Source organism: Podarcis filfolensis (genome assembly GCF_964270895.1).
Source record: "Podarcis filfolensis genome assembly, chromosome: 3".
In the NCBI taxonomy this organism is placed as follows: Eukaryota; Metazoa; Chordata; class Lepidosauria; order Squamata; family Lacertidae; genus Podarcis; species Podarcis filfolensis.
In genome coordinates this window covers 57,132,252-57,155,097 of record NC_139606.1, presented here as the reverse complement: position 1 = coordinate 57,155,097, position 22,846 = coordinate 57,132,252, and the positions used below count along the sequence as shown (strand labels likewise).

The window sequence follows — 22,846 nt, the reverse complement described above, 5'->3', positions numbered from 1 at the left end:
CGCCCTCGGGGCCGCTTTTTATACACGTGACAAGCTGCGCGGTGGTCAACACGTTTCTCTCCGCCGGGGCGGGCAGGTGGCGTGGAGGCGCGCACGAGCTTCAGCTGGAAAACGTACGTTTAAAATGCCTCAGATGTACTATCGCCTAATGGTTTTGCATGTACTACCTACTACTGAAATGTGAAAAATGACTCAACAGCCTGGCTTATAGGTTCCCCATTTTTCTAGTTAAAGTGAAAGCGCCGCGCTGTTTTTTTCTAAGAATGGCTTTTTAAAACCCCGATTAAGGGAGAGATTGTTTTTGTTCCTGCACGTCCTGCGCTTCATACTCCCCTCCCCGCCTCAAGTTCTCGGAGGGAGTCCATGCTAGCAAGGAGCTGCAGTTCCTTTTCTGAAGAGGCACACCAAATCCCCTCAGTTTTTACTTTCAGAAAGTTAGTGAAGGCAATTTTGCTCCAGTGGATCTTGATTCCCGATTAGTTCCGAGAGTCACTGTTGCTGCTTATGTCTGGAATCGGCTGGGCAGTTTCTTCTGTTTTCTGCTGCTGCTTCAGTATGTTTTTATAACGATGTTGTTACTGTTATGACTGCAAGGTGGCTGTGTTAGTTTAAATGCAAATACATAAGTGCACAGATGAGGAAACTTCAGTGGTTGGCCTGTTTAGGGAAGTTTTTAATGTTTAACATGTTTTTAATATTCTATTGTGAGCCGCCCAGAGTGGCTGGGGAAACCCAGCCAGATGGGCAGGGTACAAATTATTTGTTTGTTAGTTTTTTATTATTGGTGGTGGTGTGGCCAGAGAGCTGGGTTTGAATCTGGGACAGGTTCAGATCCAAGCTCAGCTGTGATCCTCACCTGCATGAGCAACTATCCCTTTAACCACTCTCTCATTGTAAGGATAACTACTGCTTTGTGTTCCTTGTATTTTTATGCTGTGAAGTGCCCTGAGATCTACAGATGAAGGACAGTATACAAATTTAATTAATAATAGTAATAATAATCCATGTAGTAAATCAGTAAAGGATAGCACACAACTTTTCTCATTCACCAATTATTTCTGTAAATTTCCCAAGGCCTAGCCAACCCTTATCCATGTGTAAAGCAAACATATGAACATGTCCTATCTGTTAAAGGACTCAACCAAATCCTAAATCAGCTTCAGGCTGAGTAACTTTGAGCAAGCACATTCCAACTGTAATTTCTCATATATGATGAAATGGGAAAAATAACAATGAAGCTCAGAACATAATAACAATGAACCTGCTATGAAGAAAAGCAGAGAAAACTAGCATTATATCCCCAAAGGCTCACAACTAGTTTCACATGTAAAGCTGGACTCTCCACTTATGATAGTGGCATTTTAAAAATATGTTTTGTATTCTGTATGTCGTGTCTTTTTCCAAGGGAAACAAGCCATATGTCCCACTTAGGTTCATGTCAAGTCACTGTCTGGATTGTGGCATTTACATGGACATACACTTAAGAGGATGAATATCATTAGCATAATTGCAGATTCCTCTTGGAACAAATAGTTAAGACCTTTTCCTTGAAAGGGTTTAGACATGGGTAGGCAAGCTAAGGCCCGGGGGCGGATCCGGCCCATTCACCTTCTAAATCCGGCCTCCGGACGGTCCGGGAATCAGCATGTTTTTATGTGAGTAGAATGTGTCCCTTTTATTTAAAATGCATCTCTGGGTTATTTGTGGGGCCTGCCCAGTGTTTTTACATGAGTAGAATGTGTGCTTTTGTATAAAATGCATCTCTGGGTTATTTGTGGGGCATAGGAATTCGTTTATTTATTAATTTTTTTCAAAATATACTTCGGCTCCCACAAGGTCTGAGGGACAATGGACTGGCCCCCTGCTGAAAAAGTTTGCTGACGCTTGGTTTAGAGTGACATGAGTTTTCTTGATTTAAAGGAGGAAAAAGGCATACCATTACTTAGGTGGGGGTGGCGGCGTCTAAAACAAGCAACTGCCTAAAGCAGTCTGTAACACTGCACATTACAAACTTCGTATTGCATCTTAATTTTGTTTCTTACAGATAAAAGTGTGAAAGATCATATAGCTGCCTAAGGCATCCTTCAATTTATACATGTGTAACGATCTTCCTGAAATCTGCCTGTGAACTGGTTTTGAATCAGAAATATTGTGGAATATAAATTATTACAGTAATTGCTTTCTTGGGCAAGTCGGCTCCTTTGCAATTTGCATTTCTACTTGGGATAAAGAAGAGATTTGTTATTTATGTGGGAATAGGAAGATGCATTTGAAAACCATAGATGTGGTTTTGGGGTTTTTTTTACATATTTTTAAACAGGCACATTTAAACATAAACATAGAAGGGTCATAGAAGCCAGTGGATTTTCATCCACAGATTACCAAAACTTTTTGCTGGCAAGGTATCAGTGCTTACACTTTATATATATCAATTATAAAGATCAATGTATTACCATATAAAACAACCAGCCAAGGAAATGCTTAAGTTGGACCATATCGACAAAGATATGCTAAGACTACCATCGGAAGGTGCTCTGATATGATGCCCTGAAGAGCAAGTCACACACAACTAAAGTAACACACACACACACACACACACACTATATATATATATATATATATATATATATATATATATGGACATACAATATATATATATATATATATATATATATATATATATATATATATACACACTATATATATATATATATATATATATATATATATATATATATATGGACATACAAAATATTCAATTATATGATGGTCTACAAAAACAGATTAAAAACCCTAAACATTGTAGGTGAAACCAAGTGTGCCACTCTGCTTGTAGAAAGAACTTTTGATCCAACAGACACCTCTAACAGTAGAAATGTAGGGGAGTCAATTTCTACTATAATTTTTCTAGGTCACATTACACCATATAAATGTTGTTTAAAATTCATCAGTGTTCAAAATTCTAAGACATCAAAACCCATCTACAATACCAGATTCCTATTTTCCCATTTTGACTACAACATCTGTCATTGACTTGTTGAGTTTCTTCATTGAATTTGCCATTTTGGAGATTTTATCCCATTTTTCTGATTCAAGAGACTGATGTAACACATGCCTTGTTTTTAACGCTGATATTGCTTCATCCAGCTGTAGCATCTTATTGGAAGTCTGTAGAAGACTGCTTTCTTTATCAATGAGCTAAAGAAAGAAAATTGTGAAAGAAAAGATGTTCCTTAGGAACATTAAGCAAACATTTTTTTAAAAAAATACACTGAATACCTCTTTCTTCGCTTTCCTAACAAGAAAAGGAAGTGCTTAGGAAATGGTACAGTGGATCTGGGCTGCAGCAACTGGAGGATGCTTAACCCATTCCTCTTTCCTGAAAATCGCCTCTCAAACAACCTTTTGCCCAAAAGGTGCTGCAAGCAGACATACTGTATCAGGTGGTGAATGGCTGCAGTGGTTTTTCGAATGGATGGTGTGACTAATATTGTGGGAAAGGCTTGTGAATAGTGTGCTTTATGTTGACTGGGAATTTGTACCATGCTGCCTAGAAATTTTCTCCAATTTTAGTTATATATAGTTATTATAGATATGGATATTGTGTCTTTATGTATTTGGATTTTTCAATGTAAATCATCTTAAATTGGGCTTATGGTACATCTGTATATTTTAATCATGTATCTGGGTTTTCCTTATTGTAAACTGCTTAGAAATTCATTAATAGTAAGAGGCCTACTTACAAAGAAAAAAGTAAGAGGTCTATAAATGGATGAAACTAATGGATAGCAAGCTCAGTTGAGTACATTGGGAAAATGTTAATTCCCTCACGTTGTGGTCGCAATCCAGACTGGGTTCCCTGCAGCTGCTTTTTTTAAAAGAGGAAAGACTGGTGCTAATCACATTTTTAAGCATCATGCTATGCATAAGCATAATATGTAGTTTGGCCCTAGGTTTACAAGCAAAAGCAAATTAGGTTTGTAGTTATATTTGTGCTTTATAATAAGACTGCAAACCTATGCATGCTTTCTTGGGAATACTTCCACAGAATTCAATAGGATTTACTTCCAAATAAACACACATAAGAGTACAATGTAAGGATTACTCAGACTTCATAAAGTATGCACAAATGATATAAATGCATATTTCCCTCACTTACACCTGCTTTCACTTCCTTCCCTTCCCTTTGTTATTTCATTTATGTCAAGTATTACATCCTAAGCCACCTTGGGGTATGGGTCCTTTGGTACTCTGTAAAGCACCATACACAATGATAGTGCTATACAAATGATGATGATGCATTGTCCACCACATACATCATTAAATAAAGTAGGGTTTGTCAAGGAAAGCTCATAATGGCAAATGTCCCCAAATTATCAGTAAGTAACATGATTTACATATTTGTCATCATGACTACATTACTTCTGGTAACAAGCAGTACACTTCTGAATACTAATTGCTGGGGATGTCAAGCAAGCATTAATATGTTCATGTCCTGTTTGTGGGATTCACAGAGGTATATGCTTTTCTTATGTTCTTATATATACATAGGAATTATCTATTTGGGCTCCAACTGAGCCCAAAATGGCTTTGTTTGCAGACCTGCAACTTCATTATAGACTGGATAAAAGAGTTTACCTGGTTCTGTAGATTAGATGCAAGATCAACCAGCAGAACTTTGTCTCTTTTTAGTTCAACATTGTCCTGCTCCTCTCTGTCCAACAAGGCTCTTGCTTCAGTTACTTGACTGCTCATTGTTGCAATGCTTAACTTAAAAGATGTGTTTCCTTTTCCCAAAATTCTAATCTGTTAGAAACCACAAACAATAAATAAACCAGAAAGAGAGATAATAAAAGACTAAAGTATCAAAATAAAAATGTTTCTGAAATGTTTTGTCTCTGAAACTAATGTCAGTGTACTGGAAAAAGAAAATATCACCAGTCTTGAAGCAATGATTCTTCAACATCAACTTGGCTGGACTGGTCATGTGGTTTGGATGTCTGCCAAAGCAACTACTCTATTTCCAACTTAAGAATTGAAAGCGAAATACTGGTGGACAATAGGTAAAGGGGCCCATGACTGTTAGGTCCAGTTGCGGAGGACTCTGAGGTTGCGGCACTCATCTCGCTTTACTGGCCAAGGGAGCCGGCGTTTGTCTGTAGACAGCTTCTGGGTCATGTGGCCAGCATGACTAAGTTGCTTCTGGCGAACCAGAGCAGTGCACAGAAATGCCGTTTACCTTCCCGCCAGAGTGATACCTATTTATCTACTTGCACTTTGACATATTTTTGAACTGCTAGGTTGGCAGGAGCAGGGACCAAGCAACGGGAGCTCACCCCATCGCAGGGATTCGAACCACCGACCTTCGGATGGGCAAGCCCTAGACTCTGTGGTTTAGACCACAGCGCCACCAGTGCCACCATAAAAGAGGTTTAAAGATGCTCTTGAAGCAAATCTTTAAAAATGCAGTATAAGCATAGATAATTGGGAAACACTGGCCTGCGAGCACTCCAATTGGATAATAACCTTTACCAAAGGCATAATAGAAGTGAAGAAGCACGAACATGGGACAAAATGAGCTAAGAGGAAGGCACGTTTGGCAAATCCTCACCGTGATCAACTCCTGCCCAGAAACCTATATCCGCACTGTGAAAGAATGTGTGGATCCAGAATTGGCCACCACAGTCACTTAAGAACACACTGTTAAGACCATGTTTATGGAAGACAATCATACTTGGCCACAAGTGATTGGCAAAGAAAGAAAGGAAGAAGACAGTTTGACCCAGTCAAGAAAAATCCTTCAGTATCCCTTTATGCCTAGATTAGTGTTCTGATCTATGAACCTGCTAAGAAATGAGTCCTATTGCTCATTTTCAGAATTATAAAGCACTAAGAGAATCTCTAGCATCATACAACCTTATCCTCAAGATCCTGGAAGATGTTATTTTCCTGTTTCAGGAGTTCTTGGTGCCTCTTGATCTCTTGTCGCAGATGTTCTTCACGATCTTTCAAAGTAAGAAACTGAGCAATGCTGGCAGAGTGTGATGTATAGCTCTCCTCCTTGAGTGCTTTCTCCTGTATTAAGTTATACAAGGGTGAACTAAGCATGAAATTACATATCTTGTACAGTTCTTGAAAGCACAGCAGTTGATCAGTGGCATTTGGAGTAATAACCTTCAAATAATTCAGTTGTGTAGCTGGACCCTTTCCTATGTCTGCCTACACAGGCTTTAACTTCCTACAGTTCCTAGTTAATTGGCCTCCTTAATGAAAGCTCCCAGCAAAAGGTTTGGAAAAGCATGCACTTATAACAAAGGACAACTCAGGAGGCACATGCTTTTAGTGCCTAACCAGTTGTACAAATGAAATTGGTTAAAACAGGTAATAGGAAAAATATAGAGCACAAGTCTGCTACATGACTGTTTTTTGGCCAGCATAACTCACAATGGATACACATCCATATTTGTCTACTATGAAGATAAATGAAGAATCAGTTTCAAATCCAAACAAGTTCTGTGTGTCTTTAATCTGTTTGGAATCGGGAGAATCGGGTGCAGTGAATAAATGTATCCAGCTCTTCCTATGTAATACCCTTGAAAACACAGGTCACTCAGATTTTCTTTTCCTTGTTTCTTGGTGTCTGAATTGTCCTAACATTATGCTTTTGCTCAGCACTCAAGGGATATTATATAATTATTATTATTTTCCCAAAGTGTTATTTAAACACTGAAGGAAATTATTTATACCCAGATCTCACAATCTAATTTGCATGACATAGATGTATTTTAAAAGTAGTAACATTTTCACCCCTTGAGAGATAGAGGAAGAATGAATATTCAGTTGGCCTACTTCTATCAGTGGCTTTCAGGAATTTACAGATTCTTTATTCGTCAACTATTTACTGGTTTATGCAAATGAACTATAAAAAATAATTATTTGGTAACTTCCACGCACAAATCTGTTGAAAAACAGGAACTCTCCTATGTACAATCTTCTGCAAATAGTTTATATCAATTGGTTAGATTGTTTCTTTTCTTACAATGTTTGTTTGCCTGGTAAGTTCCAAGAGCCTGGAACGCAGTGCAGAATTTTCCTTGTTCAGTGCTGTATAATCACCCACCATTTTACTTCTTAAGAAACGATCCTGTTCTGCTAGTAGCTCTCTGTCACGTATTTGTTGATGAAGGAGAGATATCTCATTCCTAACCAGAAAATGTATGCACATTTTATTTATCCAATCATTTATATCCTGCTTTTTGATTCAAGGAACACCTAACTTCCTAAGACAGCTTCACAACAATTAAAATCCACAGTAAAATAAGTCACCACAATAAAAAATAATAATCAAATCAAATCAAAGAAAAACTTAAACAGATAAAGGAATGGGTTATAATAGAAGAGCAATAATCAACTAATAAGCATGCTCTCCAAACACATGGATGAAGCCTGGTCCCTTGTGTGCTGGGGTACCCAATTCCAGGCTACGAAATGAAGTTCTGCAAGGACACAACTTTCTCTTTCCTGCAGCAGAAACTGTATTACTAAATCACAGCAGTTTTCAAAACTGTAAGGCAGGTCCTCCATATGGGAGACAATATGTTTCATGACTGGGTCAAGAGCTGGAAGTGAATTGGCTCTTATTTCTTTTAGGCTACTTGGATGCAATCAATTATGAATAAAGGCATGAGTGGGCAGATGGTCTTGTAACTTTGTGGATATTTGCTGAATTTAAAACAATGCAACCTCAACTAGTCTTCACAATCTGCCAGATTCATTTGTTGATACCGTAGTTCGTGAGTGATTTGTTCTTGCATCGCTGCTGTTTTCTTAAAGATCTTATCTTCCATTTCATTCACAGCAGATTGAACTTTCAATAACTCCTGCCTCTTTTCAGAAAGCTGCAACTCCACCGCCTTCTGCTGTTCTGACCGTTGCTTAACCTTGATTTAATTTCAACAGGTGAAAGAAGGTAAGTATAGTTTATCACAGCTCAAACCTGGTTGCATGAATATGTGTCAATATTTGGGGCTTACAAATGGTTGCCATTCTGCAGTTTCCCAGATAGCAACATCATGTATGCAGATGAAGTTTCTGGATCCTTTCACCAAAAAGAGTCCAAAGATATAGCATGAGTAAAACACACACACAAGCAACTGAAGGCTTTATACAGGGGGCTTCTTGCTTTATTGAGTTTGTATGAACACAGCCAAACAGATGGCCTGCTCTATCAGCGCCAGTCATCTGTTTTTATATGGTGATGACTAATTCTAGGCACCAACAACATCATAAGATGCCTAAGCTGGCCTTCTTTTCAGCAACGAGACTGAAACAGTAACTGTGGTGTAATATCCCCCAAACCAGACTGGGTAACAGTCTTGAGGCTTTGACCTCCCCTTGTAGCAGGTTGCTTGGTTGACTCATTTAAGACATTTTGGGTCACTTTTCCTAAACTGTTGTCTGAATCATACATGCACCTCTGGTGTGAGATATCTAACTGCTGTCCTCCTCTGCCAGACTACAATGATAATCATACAGTGGTACCTCGGGTGACATACGCTTCAGGTTGCATACGCTTCAGGTTACAGACTCCGCTAACCTAGAAATAGTGCATCAGGTTAAGAACTTTGCTTCAGGATGAGAACAGAAATCGTGCTCCGGCAGCGCGGCAGCAGCAGGAGGCCCCATTAGCTAAAGTGGTGCTTCAGGTAAAGAACAGTTTCAGGTTAAGTACGGACCTCTGGAACGAATTAAGTACTTAACCCGAGGTACCACTGTATTGGTATTTGCAGTAATTGCTAGAAACAAAGCAATCAGATTACCTTTGCTTGTAGTACAAGGATAGTATGTTCTGTGTTACACAGGTTCATCTGTTGCTGCTCCAGTTCCTGTTGAGCACGCAGTATCTCTACCTCTTTTGCAGAGATCTCTCTGTCATTTTGTTCCTTCTTTCTCTTTGGTGCTATGATTTCTTCTACCAAAGCCTGTTTCTCTTTCGAATGACGCTCTAAAGGAGAAAGGGAGGAGAATGTAAAATTCCAATTCCAGTTGCTAGCATAAATAGGAATTTATTTCTAAAGCCTAAAATAGAACACTTAAAAACAGAAGTCCAACTATTGTTCCATAGTCAAATTGACACACCATTTGAGGAAGCACTAACTGAAATGAAACCAAATCCAAAGGTTTCATTGCTGCTTTCTTTTAAGCATATCATTAGAGCTGGATTTAGAAGAGCTCAGAATGAGAAGTGGGGATGCCCAATTTCTTTGCGTGGCAAGCTCCCAAATCCTCCCGGGATGTTGGAATAAAGACACATGAAACAGTATTTTGGGTTAATGGGTGAAAAAGGCCACAACTTTATTGGTTACAGAATATGAGTGGTATTGGCTTAGGCGTTGGAAACCACACGACTATATCTGACTCCTGCCCCTTCACAGGAAGTCTTGGAAGGGTTAACCACCAGTAGGGGGAGCCCTGCTGACGCACATCAACTAGGAACTCCCTCAGGGTCACCGCTAGGGGTCGTGCCATGGCCCTAGCCCCCCATCTGGGGCTTTGGACAGAGACCATGCCCCTCGGATTCCTTTAACGGAATACCCTTGAATTAGGACGGGTAGGTGATGGCCACTACCTCCCCTCTCCCTCAACCGAATACTCCAATGCCTAGCTGCCAAACCTTACAAAGTTGTGATGATTTGCTGTGAGGTACGCGAAAAACCAAATGGCTGGTTCCAATTTGCCAAGTGGAAAAAATTCCTACCAGGCCCCTTCGACAGGCGACCAACCGAGGTCCATAGTAAAGTCAAGAGATAACGAGCCTAACCTGAGGGAGGGAGGGTGGGAGAACTGAGCAAGCAGGAAGAAAAGGGCAAGAGTCCTCAGTCGCGGGCAGTTTAAATAGCCTGCACCAGGCCCCCGGACCGTCCAGATTGGTCAGCAAGGGATGACATGTCCGAGGACCCCCCAGTGGTGCTGGGGCTATCCCGCCCCATGCACATGGGTAGGGCTTGCTCCCAGCCCGCAACGTCATTTCCCCAGGAATGGGAAATGGCTTTCTCATGTGTTGTTTTTATTTTTTTTATTTTTGTGAATAGTCTGCCTGATCTACTCATGGCAAACATTCATTAAATGTATTGCACGTTACCATATGTGCTCCTTAGGGAGACCTTAAAAGCTTCTATTCCTGTCACAGAATGCAGATCTACATTACTATAATGTCCAGAGTGGAGATGGTTATGAAATTCATTAAAAGTGAGCAAAAAAGTGACATCTGTCGAAGCTTGCATGCTTGCACAAATTGACGTTCAAAGCTTTATACAAAGCTTACAGTCAAATAACTATATTTTCATGAATCGTAACTTGTATAATTCTCGAGATACTGTTCCCAAAGCCCACATCATTGAAAAAAAATCACACCACTCTATTCCTGCTCCCCTTTTTATAGGCCTACTTCTCATAAAAGTCTTCATCATTATCATACAGATACTCCTTGTTAAAGAAAGGCTGAATGCATACAGGTGTGATCAGTATTACAAAAAAACAGAACAGAAGAGCAAAGGCAGCCAGCTAAAGCCAGCCACTGACACAGTTTAATAAAATATATTTTACAGAAATGATCCAAACTCAGGTAAATACAACAACAGTTAAGAGATTAAGTGAAGGGGTAGATGGTGTATCAGCAATGCATGGGGCTAGTAGTTCTGTCAAAGGAGAAAAAGCTAAGCTGGGAAAAAATTCAAGTTGTTTGTTTAGGTATCCGCCCTGTAGGCAAAGAAAGAAAACAGTGCCAACGAGGAGGCTGCTTGGAAGCAGGAGACCAGTGGTGGAGGATTGTAAATAATAATACAGAATGTCAACTGCATATAATATTATAGATCGTAAAAAGAAGTTAAAAAACCACACCATTCTTCTGTGTTACTTTTGTGTTTCCAGGGGGACGATAATTTGCATTAGAGTCAACATCAGTCATGACATTTTTGAGCTAGAGACCTACTTTTTCCAGCTCAAAGATCTAAATTTCAAAAGCAGAGGAATTTCAAGGTTGATATTCAAACTAAGGGCTGAATTGAATTACTGGACAGTTAGAACACAGCATTTTGCATTCATATTCTAAATGTTATGCTTCAGAAAGAAAAGCCATTTATCCGAAACTGCCTTTAGATAGAGATGATTTCAAGAAAGGAGATACAATGAAGAAATGTATACATCATCAAAATAGTGTGACACTTAAAATCATACAAACTGATGTGCTCAACTGGATAATGGATGTAAAGTGAAAAGGTCAAAAGAAGTGCCTTAGGCAGGAGGAGCTGCAGGAACCACTCAAACATGTATCAAAGTTAATAGTGCAGAAGGTGGGGAGAAGGGAATGTAAACCAAAAGGAAAATGTAATAAATAAAACTCTGGTTTTCAGCAGTGCTTTTTTTTTGGGGGGGGGGACACAGTGGTACGCCTACCCCTAAACATTTTGTGAATCTAAGTTTGGCCTCATTGAGAGGCAGTATTTCAATATGAGTAGGAAAATGAGAGTACCCCTAACAATTTTTTAAGAAAAACACTGGTTTTGAGTGTGTAAAAAGATATTTGAACAAGCAGTAAGATGATATTAAAACTACAATATTAAACAGTAGTATTAAAAATGGAAAACAAGAAGAAATCCCAAGACTTCTTGAGCAAAACATGCTACATGCTGCTTTTTAGAAAGAGAAATAAAAAAGCAAAGAGAGTATTTAAAAGGCAGATAAATTCAGAATTACACATTAAATTCAAGAATGCAAACATCTCCTAGTTCACGAAATTCTTGTGTTTGTGGAGATTACTTGTTTTTCATTCAAGGCTGTAGTCAAAACATGCTCATTATAAGTCATGATGTTGTATGCTTATGGAGTGGCCTACAACACTTCTGTAGGGACTAATGTTGAGCTTTTCTATGCTGCCAAGCTTATGCTGACAATTAAGAAAATACACTTCTGTAATAGTTGATCTCCAATTTTGGAAATTTATACATTTTTTTACTGTATGATTTCATGTATAATTGTCGTAAACCACTCTGATTACACACACACACACACACACACACACACACACACACACACTATAGCCGTATATAAATGTTTTATAAATAAATAAACTTTACTATCTCAATGAACTTGAGAAAGAGACAACTTTTAAAGCAAAATTGTCAAAGGGAAGGTAAACTTCATGGAAATTGTAACTAGGGAAGGAAAGCCTAGCTCTTCCCTCTCCAGCTGCATTCTTTACAAAGATCCCGTCCCCCAAGCTACAATTAGGCATGAAAACAGCCTTCCATTGGCAGCAGAATACAGAATTAAAGAATGCAAAAATACAATTACATTACAGAAAGGATAATCAATAAACTCCATCACTGGAAACTATACTTATCCTGAAGGCATAATTTGAAGTAGTAATACACACTTTCACCACGTGGTGGCAGTATTCTTTTTTAAAAGAATGGCACTGGATGGGAGGGAGTCTGAACTCTGAACCTCACTCTTCAAAAATGCAGCATTTCTATCTATATTTACACATGCTCCCTATTAAACATCTTGCTTCTTTCACTGTCTGTGTAATGATTTATCAATATCAAGCACCACTTGGCTCTTCAGAACTAGTAAAGGTCCAGTGGTTTAAAAAGGTTTGGTTTAACAAGGAAATTATGTATCCAGCATAGTTCCAGATTACCCGAAACCCAGTCGGTTTTGTGTTTATATCTGAGATGCCCATGTTCCATTCTTCCTCTGCCAAGGTCATTTAAATAGGAATAGTAGCAGTTTGTCTTCATCAAAATTGCAGCCTTCAATGATATTGGCTATTTGGATTATTTACTTTTTAACATCATATTTCCCTTTTATCTTAAATGTTACCTAAATAAATAATAACAATAATAATAATAATTTTATTACCGTATTTTTTGCCCTATAGGGCACACTGGCCCATAGGACGCACCTCGTTTTTTGGGGGGGAAATGAATAAAAAAAAATTATCCCCCCCCCCCAGCCGCGGGGCTGGGGCGGGGGAAGCCCGAGCTTTCCCCGACCCCAGCCCCCAGAACAGGCTGCTATCCGCAAGCCTTGCGCGCCCGGCGGCAACTCCCTCTGGGTGGCTTTCAGAATATATAAAATATCTGATACAGGGCTGCCTTCAGATGTCGTCACTTCTTGCAGTGAGGGAACCAGCGGAAGACCCTCAGAGGAGGACCTCAGTGTCTGGGCTGAGCGATGGGGGTGGAGACGTTCCTTCAGGTATACTGGACCAAGGCCATTTAAGACTTGGTCAGCACCACCACTTTGAATTGTGTTCGGAAACGCACTGGGAGATGCACTTGGTCTCTGGAAAATGAATTTAGGCTTGCTCTGTTTATAGAATATGTATCTTAGTGTTATGTCTACCAACAGTCCTTTCTCCCACAACTGCCAACTCATTAAGCCAAGGGCTTTCCTTACTCATAGTGTTCAGAAGCTAAAAGCCTCCAGAATTTCCCACTGTTTACTGTATAAAAAATAAAAATGTTGAGGGCTGTGGTGAAAGAAGACACCAGGACTGCATGTCAGTCACAGGCAGTGCTTTTTTTTCTAGATAAAAGGGTGCCAGTACTCACCATGAAGTTCTTACAGTAAGTGCCACACTTTTAACCAGTGCTTTTTTTCTAGGAAAAAAGAGTGATGGTACTGTGTACCCTTGAGTAACACCCCCACCCACCCAAAAAAGCTCTGGTCACAGGAATAACACCAAATTAAATATTACCATCAGCCATGTTGATCTGGTTACTAAGATGTTCTCTCTCTGTCTTCAGTATGTTCAAACCACTTTCTTTTCTCTTTAGCTCCAGCTGAAGGCCATCAGAATAAGACTGTAATTCCTGTGAACGATATTTATTATTATTATTACTACTACTACAGTACATTGATAGCCTAACTAAGGGAGCAAGATTTACATGTTCAACTGGAAAATACTGGTTATGCCATTAGAGAGATAATAAAGAAAAACACCTGTAGCTTTTGCAGCATTTGTTCTGTTTCAGATGCAATGAGAGGTTGCAGTTTGGTGTGTTTTTTAGCCTGATCACGAGTGATGACAGCAAGTTAAGGATAAAATGCAATTTGAAATTAATGTTAAAAAAGAAAACTGTTGAATTTTAAAATAGAAAATTGTCAAGCTGCTTTCATTCAGCTACCATAAAAATAAAATAATTTATCCCAATATTCCTTTTCAAGTGTTTCTTTTCAATACAGGCACCCCACCACGACTTATATGAATTCTATACACCCGCAACAAGGTTTGTGTGTGTCACCACAAAATAAACAAGTAAATGATTTGAAGCAGGAAATAGGCAAAAATGGCACAGAAGAGTTGAAGAGTGGCACAGAAGAGCTGTATTTTTCGCCCTATAGGACGCACTTTTTCCCCTCCAAAAATGAAGGGGAAATGTGTGTGCGTCCTATGGGGCGAATGCAGGCTTTCGCTGAAGCCTGGAGAGCGAGAGGGATCGGTGCGCACCGACCCCTCTCGCTCTCCAGGCTTCGCGGACCTCTCCGCAAGCAGCGGGAGCGCTCCTGCTGCTTGCGGAGAGTTGCCTGCATGCCGAAGCCTGCGCGCGCTGAGCTCAGCGCGTTCAGGCTTCGCGACCTCTCAACAAGCAGCGGGAGCCAGCGCTGGGCTCCCACGGCTTGCAGAGAGCTGCCTGTTTGGGGGCTGGGGTCGGGGGAAGCTCGGGCCTCCCCAGCCCCGCGCCTGGGGGGGAAATAATTTTTTTCCCTTTATTTCCCCCCCAAAAAACTAGGTGCGCCTTATGGGACGGTGCGTCCTGTAGGGCGAAAAATACAGTAAATACAATTTGCATGGCCACTACGAGTGTCTCTCTGCCCCAACTCACGTACGCTCCTTAGCTCTGCATAACTCTGCAGCTCTACCTACCTGCCCTTCCCTCTCTCCCTTGTTCGTGTCAATTTTGTTCCTTGAGTAGGATCCAAGAGTTGCCTGCCCTCCAATCATCATCGCCGTCTCCCTCACCACCCCACAAGCAGGCAGCAACATTATTTCTTGGGGATGGGGGAGAAACTAGATAAAAAGAAACCATCTCCAGTAACTTTCAAGACTAACAGGGAGAGCACCAACAGGCCCCACAGTGGCTCTGGGCACTTGGAGCCACCCAGCCACTGATCCCCAGCTTAGCTTTCTGGTCACCAGAAGCAGGCAGGGCATGCATGTGCAAAGGCACCTCGCCACCTGGGGAAGGCATGTGGGGACCTGCTGAGGGAGAGCCACTTTCCAGCCTCTCTCAATAGTGCCGTCCCTATTTTACGTGATTTAATGTATTCATGCGGAGTCCAGGAACGTAACCCTTGTGTATGTCGTGGGGGTGGGGACTCCTGTATTCCATTCCTGTGATTATTTAATAGATTGGCTTTTAGTTAATGGTAGAGGATATAGAAAATTAGCTTCCAGTTCAAGGAAGTAAATTTGCTGTTGGAGGTTCTTGATGTATTCAGATTCTATGCTTGAAGATGAATTCTCCATTTCTAAAACCAAACAAAATAATTTTCATTTAGTATTATCAAGAAGAATAAAATCATTATTATGCATTTTTTTTTAAAAAATATTCTTATGAAACAATCTGCTTTCAACAGTCATATTTAACATTTTATGTCTAACTTCTCCAACAGCTACTTTGATGAAATGACGAACATGACCTATGATGCATTCTGCTAAGTTTCCCTTTCATTCCCTTTGACCTCTGTTTAAATCAATAAGAAAATTCTCACAAAGAGGAGAACTTTGTGCACATCAGAGCTCACACTGCCTCAAGAAATTAACTGATCCACTTTTCCAACTACATCATCTCATACTATTGTAGTTCAAGTTATCAAGACTGAGAGATATAACCCTATTGTTCAAAAACACTGTGCACTGTATGTAAAGGATATAAATGATACCTGACAGATTAACTAGACAGGTTTTTGATTTGAAGAAAATATTTGAACTATTCTCCAAATATCCTGTAGTGTTCTACAATGAATATACTAACAAAGCCCAGCTAAATTAAGCTCAAGTATTTAGATGTAATCTGATTTTATTGCTTTGATCATCTAAATCTAAATATTTCACAAACAGGTTTTAAAGGAACCTAGCTACAAACTGAGAATGTGCACTACTGCATATCTAGACTTAAGACCCTGAGTGATCTAAAAATGTATGATAATCCTCCTTATATTTCACTTCTACATGAAAAAAAATATATAATCAATAAGCTTTACACCAATGTAGTGTTTATAGGCTCAAAGACATATAGGCATATATGTGCATAAATATGTATGCTGATAGCTATCCTTCCATAGTTCTTTTTACCTCAAAGCTGGAAATGAAGCAGAACAGCACATTAGGGGTTAAGTCAGAATAAAGTCAATGCAGAGTATTAAACAACAAAGTGTTACAGAGGGAGTCTATAAAAGCATAGCTGTTCTATGGGTATATAAGGTACTCTTTGTTCAGGTTATTACAGAATTGGAGGGGAGGGAGGGAAAGGGAACAACAGAAATACTTTAATACATTAGACAGTTGGCCTTATTGGAAAGCTGCACTGAATTAGTGGTTGTTTCAGAAAGCAGTTTCCAGCGCCACCTGGCCTCTTTATTACTACAGATCCTCTCACCTCATAAAAGCAAGCTGAAATTAGTGTGAAGCCAACCACCCCCCCAAATCATTTTAATAATAATAATACTAATAATAAACTGAAGAAAGAGTGAAACACCTTCCACATTATCTCAAATTATCTGAAAGTAGAAGGGAAATACTCTCTGGCTTCTGCCACCAGCCAATGGACATAGCGCCACTGGAAAGTTGCACCAAGGCAAGGGGAAGATCAACCTGGTCCCATCTATTTGCCAGAGAAGGAGCAGCTGAAGGAAGATTGCTCTTTCAGGAAGGAAGGAATGTAGGAAGGAAGCAAGCAAGCACTTTGCTTCAGCTGACAGTTGCCCTGGGATGGCAGAAGCAAAGGAAATGACACTTTGGCTCCAACCATTGGCCAAGGAACAAGAGTCAGTGGGCCAGATTCACCTAAGTTGTTGAGCTAGTGGAAGCCAGTCCCCCAAGTGCAACCTGACTCCCACACCTTGCCCAAATCTGCTCAGGAGAACCCCCAGAACAGCACAAGGGGGAAGGGGAAATGCTTGCATGATGGTGAATTTCACCAGCTGTTCAGGCAAGTACACAAGCAAGGGGAGATCAGCCTGGCATGAACTGAATATAAATGATTGTAGCTCACTGCTTTGTCCCTTGTCTTCCTTTTTCCACCACTCCTCTTTCCTTCGGTGTCTTGACTTTTTAAATTGTAAGTCTGATGACAGGGTCTGTTTCTCCTTTGTATTGATGTAAGCCACTATGGGAGGCAATAATGGTCTGAAAAGCAGGATAAAATTTCAGCAAATAAAAAAATAAAAATTGCAACACTAAAAGACCTACAAGTGCAATCCTGTACAAGGCTACTGAGCAAGTTCCACTGGCTTACACCCAGGAAACTGATAACAGAATTGCGCAGTACATAGTTTTCCATTGGTCAAGTCCAGGGTGGGGAAACGACTCGACCTAGAGGCCACATTTCTTCATAGGCAACGTTCTGGGGGCCCAATGCTAGTGATAAAACTGTGCCCTTGTGGGAGCTGTGGTCTGAGAAGGCGTGTGGCTTGGGAAGAGTCCCAGGGACCAGATAAAGAGATCTGGAAGGCTGTATTTATTTGATCCCAGGTCCCAAAGTGCTGCTGATTGGATAAAAGTCTTTCTATCTATCTTTCTATCTATCTGTCTCTTTTTCTATCCATCCATCTATTGGTATGTCTCCAAGTGTTCAACTCACAGCAAGTCTTCCATTAGTGGAGCCGGAATGGCAGTGATTTTTTGAGAGTCACCCTTTGAAGTCCTCATCTTGTCTAGAGGGTTAAGATTCCCTCCAAAGCAAAGTGGAACGGGGGTGCAGCCGAAGATACAGTGGGGAGGGATAATCACTGAAAATTGCTTCCTTTCCCATTCTACATTTTAAAAAACTAACGCATATATATGTATATACATATACATATATATATGTGTGTGTGTATATATATATATATATATATACACACACACACACATGCGCGGAAATGCTTTTTAAAACACTTATATTTTAATCATAATTACAGCAAGGATAATCACAAGGATGTATTTATTGGGGGTGTAATTAAAAAAAACACAGAGGAAAATATTAAGATTGCTAATATAACCGGGCAGTTTTATAACCGTTAGAAGCACGGTTGTATTTTACCATGGCGATTCATGTCCTAAAAATCCGTTACCCTTTTCAGGCAGGTGGCATCAGGGAGTTCACGGCGCAGCTGCTTATTCCAGCACTGCAAGAAGAGTAACAAGCGAGTAACAAGAGTTTGTGCAAAAGCGGTTTGCAAAGGTTGCAACGTGAAACTAGAACTAAACAAAAAACTTCCCTCGGCGCTCCAAATTCCGGGTTTCAAGGGAGAGTAGGATCTGCCCCCGCCCCCACCGGCTGCCTATCAAACAGCGAAGGGCTTTCCCTTCCCTTCAGCCGAGGGCTCCCCAAAAAGGAAAGCGCCCCGGGAGGAACAGTCTCGCAATCTCCTAGCATGAGCGGCGGTCCCGGTAGCCATGGCGACCCAAGCACCGGAAACAGCTCCGCCAAGCGGCGCTTCCTAGGGGCGGGCTCGCATTTGGGAAGCAGCGGCGCGGATTGGAGGAATGCGACGCATCTGATTGGCGCGTCTTGCTCTAAGCAGCTGCGAGCCATGGGAACGCCAGCTGCGAGGCTTTCCCCTTACGCTTCTTGCAGGCGAAAGGCCAGCTGGTGGGTTCGCTCCGAGCCTGTCTGGAAACCGCTCCCTTCCATCTGGATCATCGGGCAGGGCTTTCCAACGCCCAAGCCCTGGCTTAAGCGAAGCCCTGCTCCGAGTCCCAAGCTTTCACTTTTCAGAACAAACGTGGAAATTCTCCCAACGAAAAGATTTCTTAGGAAAAGTTAAAGCTCTCTCGGCAAATTCTTGTATGGGAAGCTAGCTGCGGAAAAGCGAGGGCTGCACATCTCACCCGGTCATTCCTTCTACAGGTGGACAAGTGCAGATTGCAACGTGCCCTGGGGGTCTCCTGGCGGGATGGAAAATAACTAAGAATTATGATTAACTCGTAGGCGATGCTTACTAGGTGCTGCAGAAAAAGGATTAGAACAGTGCTTGGTTTAGGGCAGGAGATCTAAGCAAACCTGAGAATATTTACACCTGCCTCCGAGTACTACTTAGCTATAAGGACATTATAATTCTACAGCCAGGCTCATATTTATATGCTGTTTTTTTCCAGGCAAGTCCATCAGGTGGCTTACAATATATAGAGTAATACTGCTATAATAAAATTAACCCAATGAAAAATCAAGGCAATATCTTTTTTTTCTTCAAAACTTTATTAGCTCAATGTTTTCTAGGAGATACCTTAATCCAATAGCGTGCAAATAAAAAAAAAATCCACTATAAATATATTTGCAAACTCTAGACACTAAACACCCAGAAGATTACAGTTTTTGGGTCAAATTCATATTTTATTCTTTTTTACACAATTTCTAGTGTCATTATGGTCCCATTTCCTTTCATCTTTATCACAAACCACCGTTAATAAAAACATTAAATGGAATGCATTCTCAAGCATTGGATTATCAATTTTACCAGCAGCTTCTGATCTTCATGTGGCAACACTTTATTCTGAAACTGCTTATCATAAAGAGGTTTTCAGAGTGGAACTGTAGTACATAACAATCATAAATTATCAGCAGCAAGGTAACCAATTTTCAAAACAGTTGAAACTTCATTTAATTTCAAAAGGTCCTGTCCAGCAGGACATACAGCAAGAGAATGCTATTCCTTGTGTTCTAAGTTTTGTATACATGTGCACATACAACCCGTGTATTATCTAATGACGATATTAGATCCATGTGCCAGGACATATTTAAACAGTACTAGTACATTCTGCACCAACAAAAGACAACAAAAGACAGTGTTTAGGCCATCTTGAAACAAAAGGCACTCGCTTAACAAGGCCAGGCATATGTTACAAAGTGTTTTTGATGCAAGTTAAAGCCAACATGATGTACAAAATGAACATTAGCAGCCTAGTTGTTTAGGAAGGTGCTGGGAAAATATTGCCTTGAGTATGCTACTGGGTTTTTTGTTGTTGTTTGCCAAGCTCCTACACAGATATAACGTGTATAAGAAACGTATTGCTACTTAAGTACTTTGAAACTTTAATCTAAAACACCACAAACAAAACATTGTTTTCAAGATCAAATGGCTGTTCCACTGATATCAACCATAAATAGGTAAATGGAACCTCCATTTACAAATGTTGTATTACCTGGGACAACCAACAAGAAATGACCATGATGTTCAAGCCCTGCCTGTGAGCTTGCAAAGCTAAATGCTGTTGGAGACCAGACTAGATGGACCTATCATGCAATCCAGAAATGCGTTTCTTATGAAAATGGAGAGGAACCAAATATTTTTTAAAACTGAGCCGTGTATTATATACAGTGGTACCTCTGGTTACATACTTAATTCGTTTCCGAGGTCCGTTCTTAACCTGAAGCTAATGGGGCCTCCTGCTGCTGCCGCGCCACTGGAGCACGATTTCTGTTCTCATCCTGAAGCAAAGTTCTTAACCCGAGGTACTATTTCTGGGTTAGCAGAGTCTGTAACCTGAAGCGTATGTAACCTGAAGCATATGTAACCCAAGGTACCACTGTAGGAAGAAGACTGCTAGTACAATGGTCCATGGCCAAACCATTGCTACAAGGAGCAGTTTGTGTTTTGTAATGCCAGAATCCTCACTTTGGATTGTATGAACAATTGCCTCAGTGAAATAAGCTTGGTGAGAGGACTGGGGTATATTTTGTACTAAAAAAATTAGATATCGCATACTAAGTTGTAGATCTGTTTGCTTGAAGTCTCACACAGAGGTAAAAAAATTAGTTTGAAATATTGAAATGGTTATTTAGGTAGAGGGAATGACTTTGCACAACAACTTTTTGTTATGAAGTGTCAAAATGCTACAAGAATTACAGATAAATTGTATAAAAGTAACAAGGTAACAAGACTAAAGCAGTGCAGTAAAAAGCAGTTTTAAATCCATTCAATTGACTGTTTAATCTGAGAATGTACTTTTCAATCTAAAAGCTACATTTTAAAACTTAGTATCATATTCACATTGGAAATGAAAGTAGCTCTGGAAGGGAGGGGAATTAATATATTATTTATCACAACCATCCCGCGCCATACCTTATTTTACTCTTCCCCTTTCTGAGCAAATAATTGCTTCCTATTTAAATGAGCAAAACTTGTTTTCACATATTTAGTTTTGGTCCTTTACCAGGATGGATGAAAAAGTCAAGTTAATACAAAGTTCTACACAGATGTTCAATTGAGTTGATCTGCAAGGCATGAACATATTTTTAAATGTATGTGTGTCATGCTATAAAACATTTACCGGTAATTGAAGTAGGAAGCAAACACTGACTAAGCAGGTGTACCCACTTATTTGGCTTTTTGTGGAGTGTTTTCAAGTAACAGCTACTGGCATAATCATTTAGCAACTTCTCTTTTTACTATATGGCTGGCTCACATCTCCTCTACATTGAAAACTGTCCCTGCCCACCCTTCTTGAAAACCAAAATGCTAATGTGTGGAACAGCTATAATTCTTGGGAAAGTGCCCCCACAATGGCAAACCTGACATTCACATACAATGTTTCCACGTATTAATCAGTTCATATATGCCATTTACATACATAAACACAGGCATATGCATGTCAGAAGATGACTACTCACATGTAAGAGAAAAATATTTTTCAGTGGGCTTAAATTTTGAATTCTAATCAACTTGATTATTTAACTAACATGATTCTTCCATTCATAACTTTACATGTACTCTAGCAGAGTTCTGAATTTGTGGATGGCTTTTCTGCAAATCTAAATCCAAGTTTTGTGTTTATTTTAAGAAGAATATTTACATTATGCCCACCCCACAGGTCACTGGCTGAAGTGCATCAGGGTTTTCCTGCCTTCATACCTCAGAATAAGCTACTCCTGAGTTTGGGAACACTGCAGGAGAGCTTTTAAGGTAATACAGGGTGCTGCACTGTTGCAGGGAAAGGACAGGCTGCAGTCAGCCTCCACTGGTTTCTGTGCATTGAGCACTTTGGATCCAAGTCACTGAAATTAATTCTGTAACACAGAATTTCCAAACTGGTCTGCCACCCACAGGTGGTCCATGGCACATCTGTGAATTTGTGGTTCAATATGGGAGATGGTACATCCATCACATTAAATATTCCTATTGATTTCTAACTGCATTTTATTGCTTCTTTTGTTTTGTATACTGTATTTCATTGTATTACAATTATGTGGAATTCAAATTGTAAATACAAAACACAAGGAATAAAAATAATGAGAATACAAATAAAAACCATACAGCATCTAGCACAGTGCATGTGCAGAAAATTAAATTTTCAAATGGTGGAAAATGTTTGGGAACCACAGCTGTAATACAAGCTGATATAGGTGATAGAACAAGAAAAATGAAGGCATTGATGCCAAAACAAAGAAAAGCAAGTGTTTTTTTTATTTATTTAGCTTTTACCACAGGAATTATACCATTTGATCTTCATTTTGCATCAATCAGTCTACCAAACTGAAAGACCAGTCTCTCAGAAATAACTTCTATTGTCCTTATTCTATTATATAATCCAATAAATCTCATGGAAAACTCAAAAGTACAACAGTTGCAGCTGAAG

At 40.0% G+C, this 22,846-nt stretch overlaps 1 protein-coding gene and 1 long non-coding RNA gene across 3 annotated transcripts; one reads left to right on the top strand and one right to left on the bottom strand.

The window, feature by feature from the left end:
- The first annotated feature begins 4 nt into the window (after positions 1–4).
- LOC310759264 lies at positions 5–14,219 on the top strand. 2 transcript variants are annotated; one of them, XR_014546291.1, is made up of 5 exons: positions 5–113; positions 7,859–7,969; positions 10,930–12,922; positions 13,088–13,260; positions 13,842–14,219. It is a non-coding gene; the product is annotated as an uncharacterized lncRNA (long non-coding RNA). The 2 variants fall into 2 exon arrangements; XR_014546292.1 differs by lacking the exons at positions 5–113; positions 10,930–12,922 and having other exon boundaries at positions 7,862–7,969; positions 13,183–13,260.
- Positions 2,284–18,688, bottom strand: LOC310759260 (uncharacterized protein). Its single transcript, XM_083606205.1, has 12 exons — positions 18,312–18,688; positions 17,283–17,416; positions 15,447–15,537; positions 14,008–14,086; positions 13,763–13,877; positions 8,820–9,004; positions 7,786–7,940; positions 7,040–7,202; positions 5,917–6,075; positions 4,639–4,806; positions 2,696–3,198; positions 2,284–2,600 (listed from the first exon to the last, which is right to left on the bottom strand). The coding sequence occupies exons 3-11, from the start codon at positions 15,533–15,535 to the stop codon at positions 2,998–3,000; spliced, it is 1,314 nt and encodes a 437-aa protein (XP_083462331.1). The 5' UTR covers positions 15,536–15,537; positions 17,283–17,416; positions 18,312–18,688; the 3' UTR covers positions 2,284–2,600; positions 2,696–2,997.
- Between the last annotated feature and the right edge of the window lie 4,158 nt (positions 18,689–22,846).

Coding starts and splice junctions, on each gene's coding strand:
- LOC310759260 (XM_083606205.1), bottom strand. CDS start 15,535: ATGGAGAATTCATCTTCAAGCATAGAATCTGAATACATCAAGAACCTC. Junction 9,005..13,762: donor CCAGATCAACATGGCTGATG/GTAATATTTAAT, acceptor TTTCTCCTTTAG/AGCGTCATTCGAAAGAGAAA. Junction 7,941..8,819: donor TCCTTGTACTACAAGCAAAG/GTAATCTGATTG, acceptor AATTAAATCAAG/GTTAAGCAACGGTCAGAACA.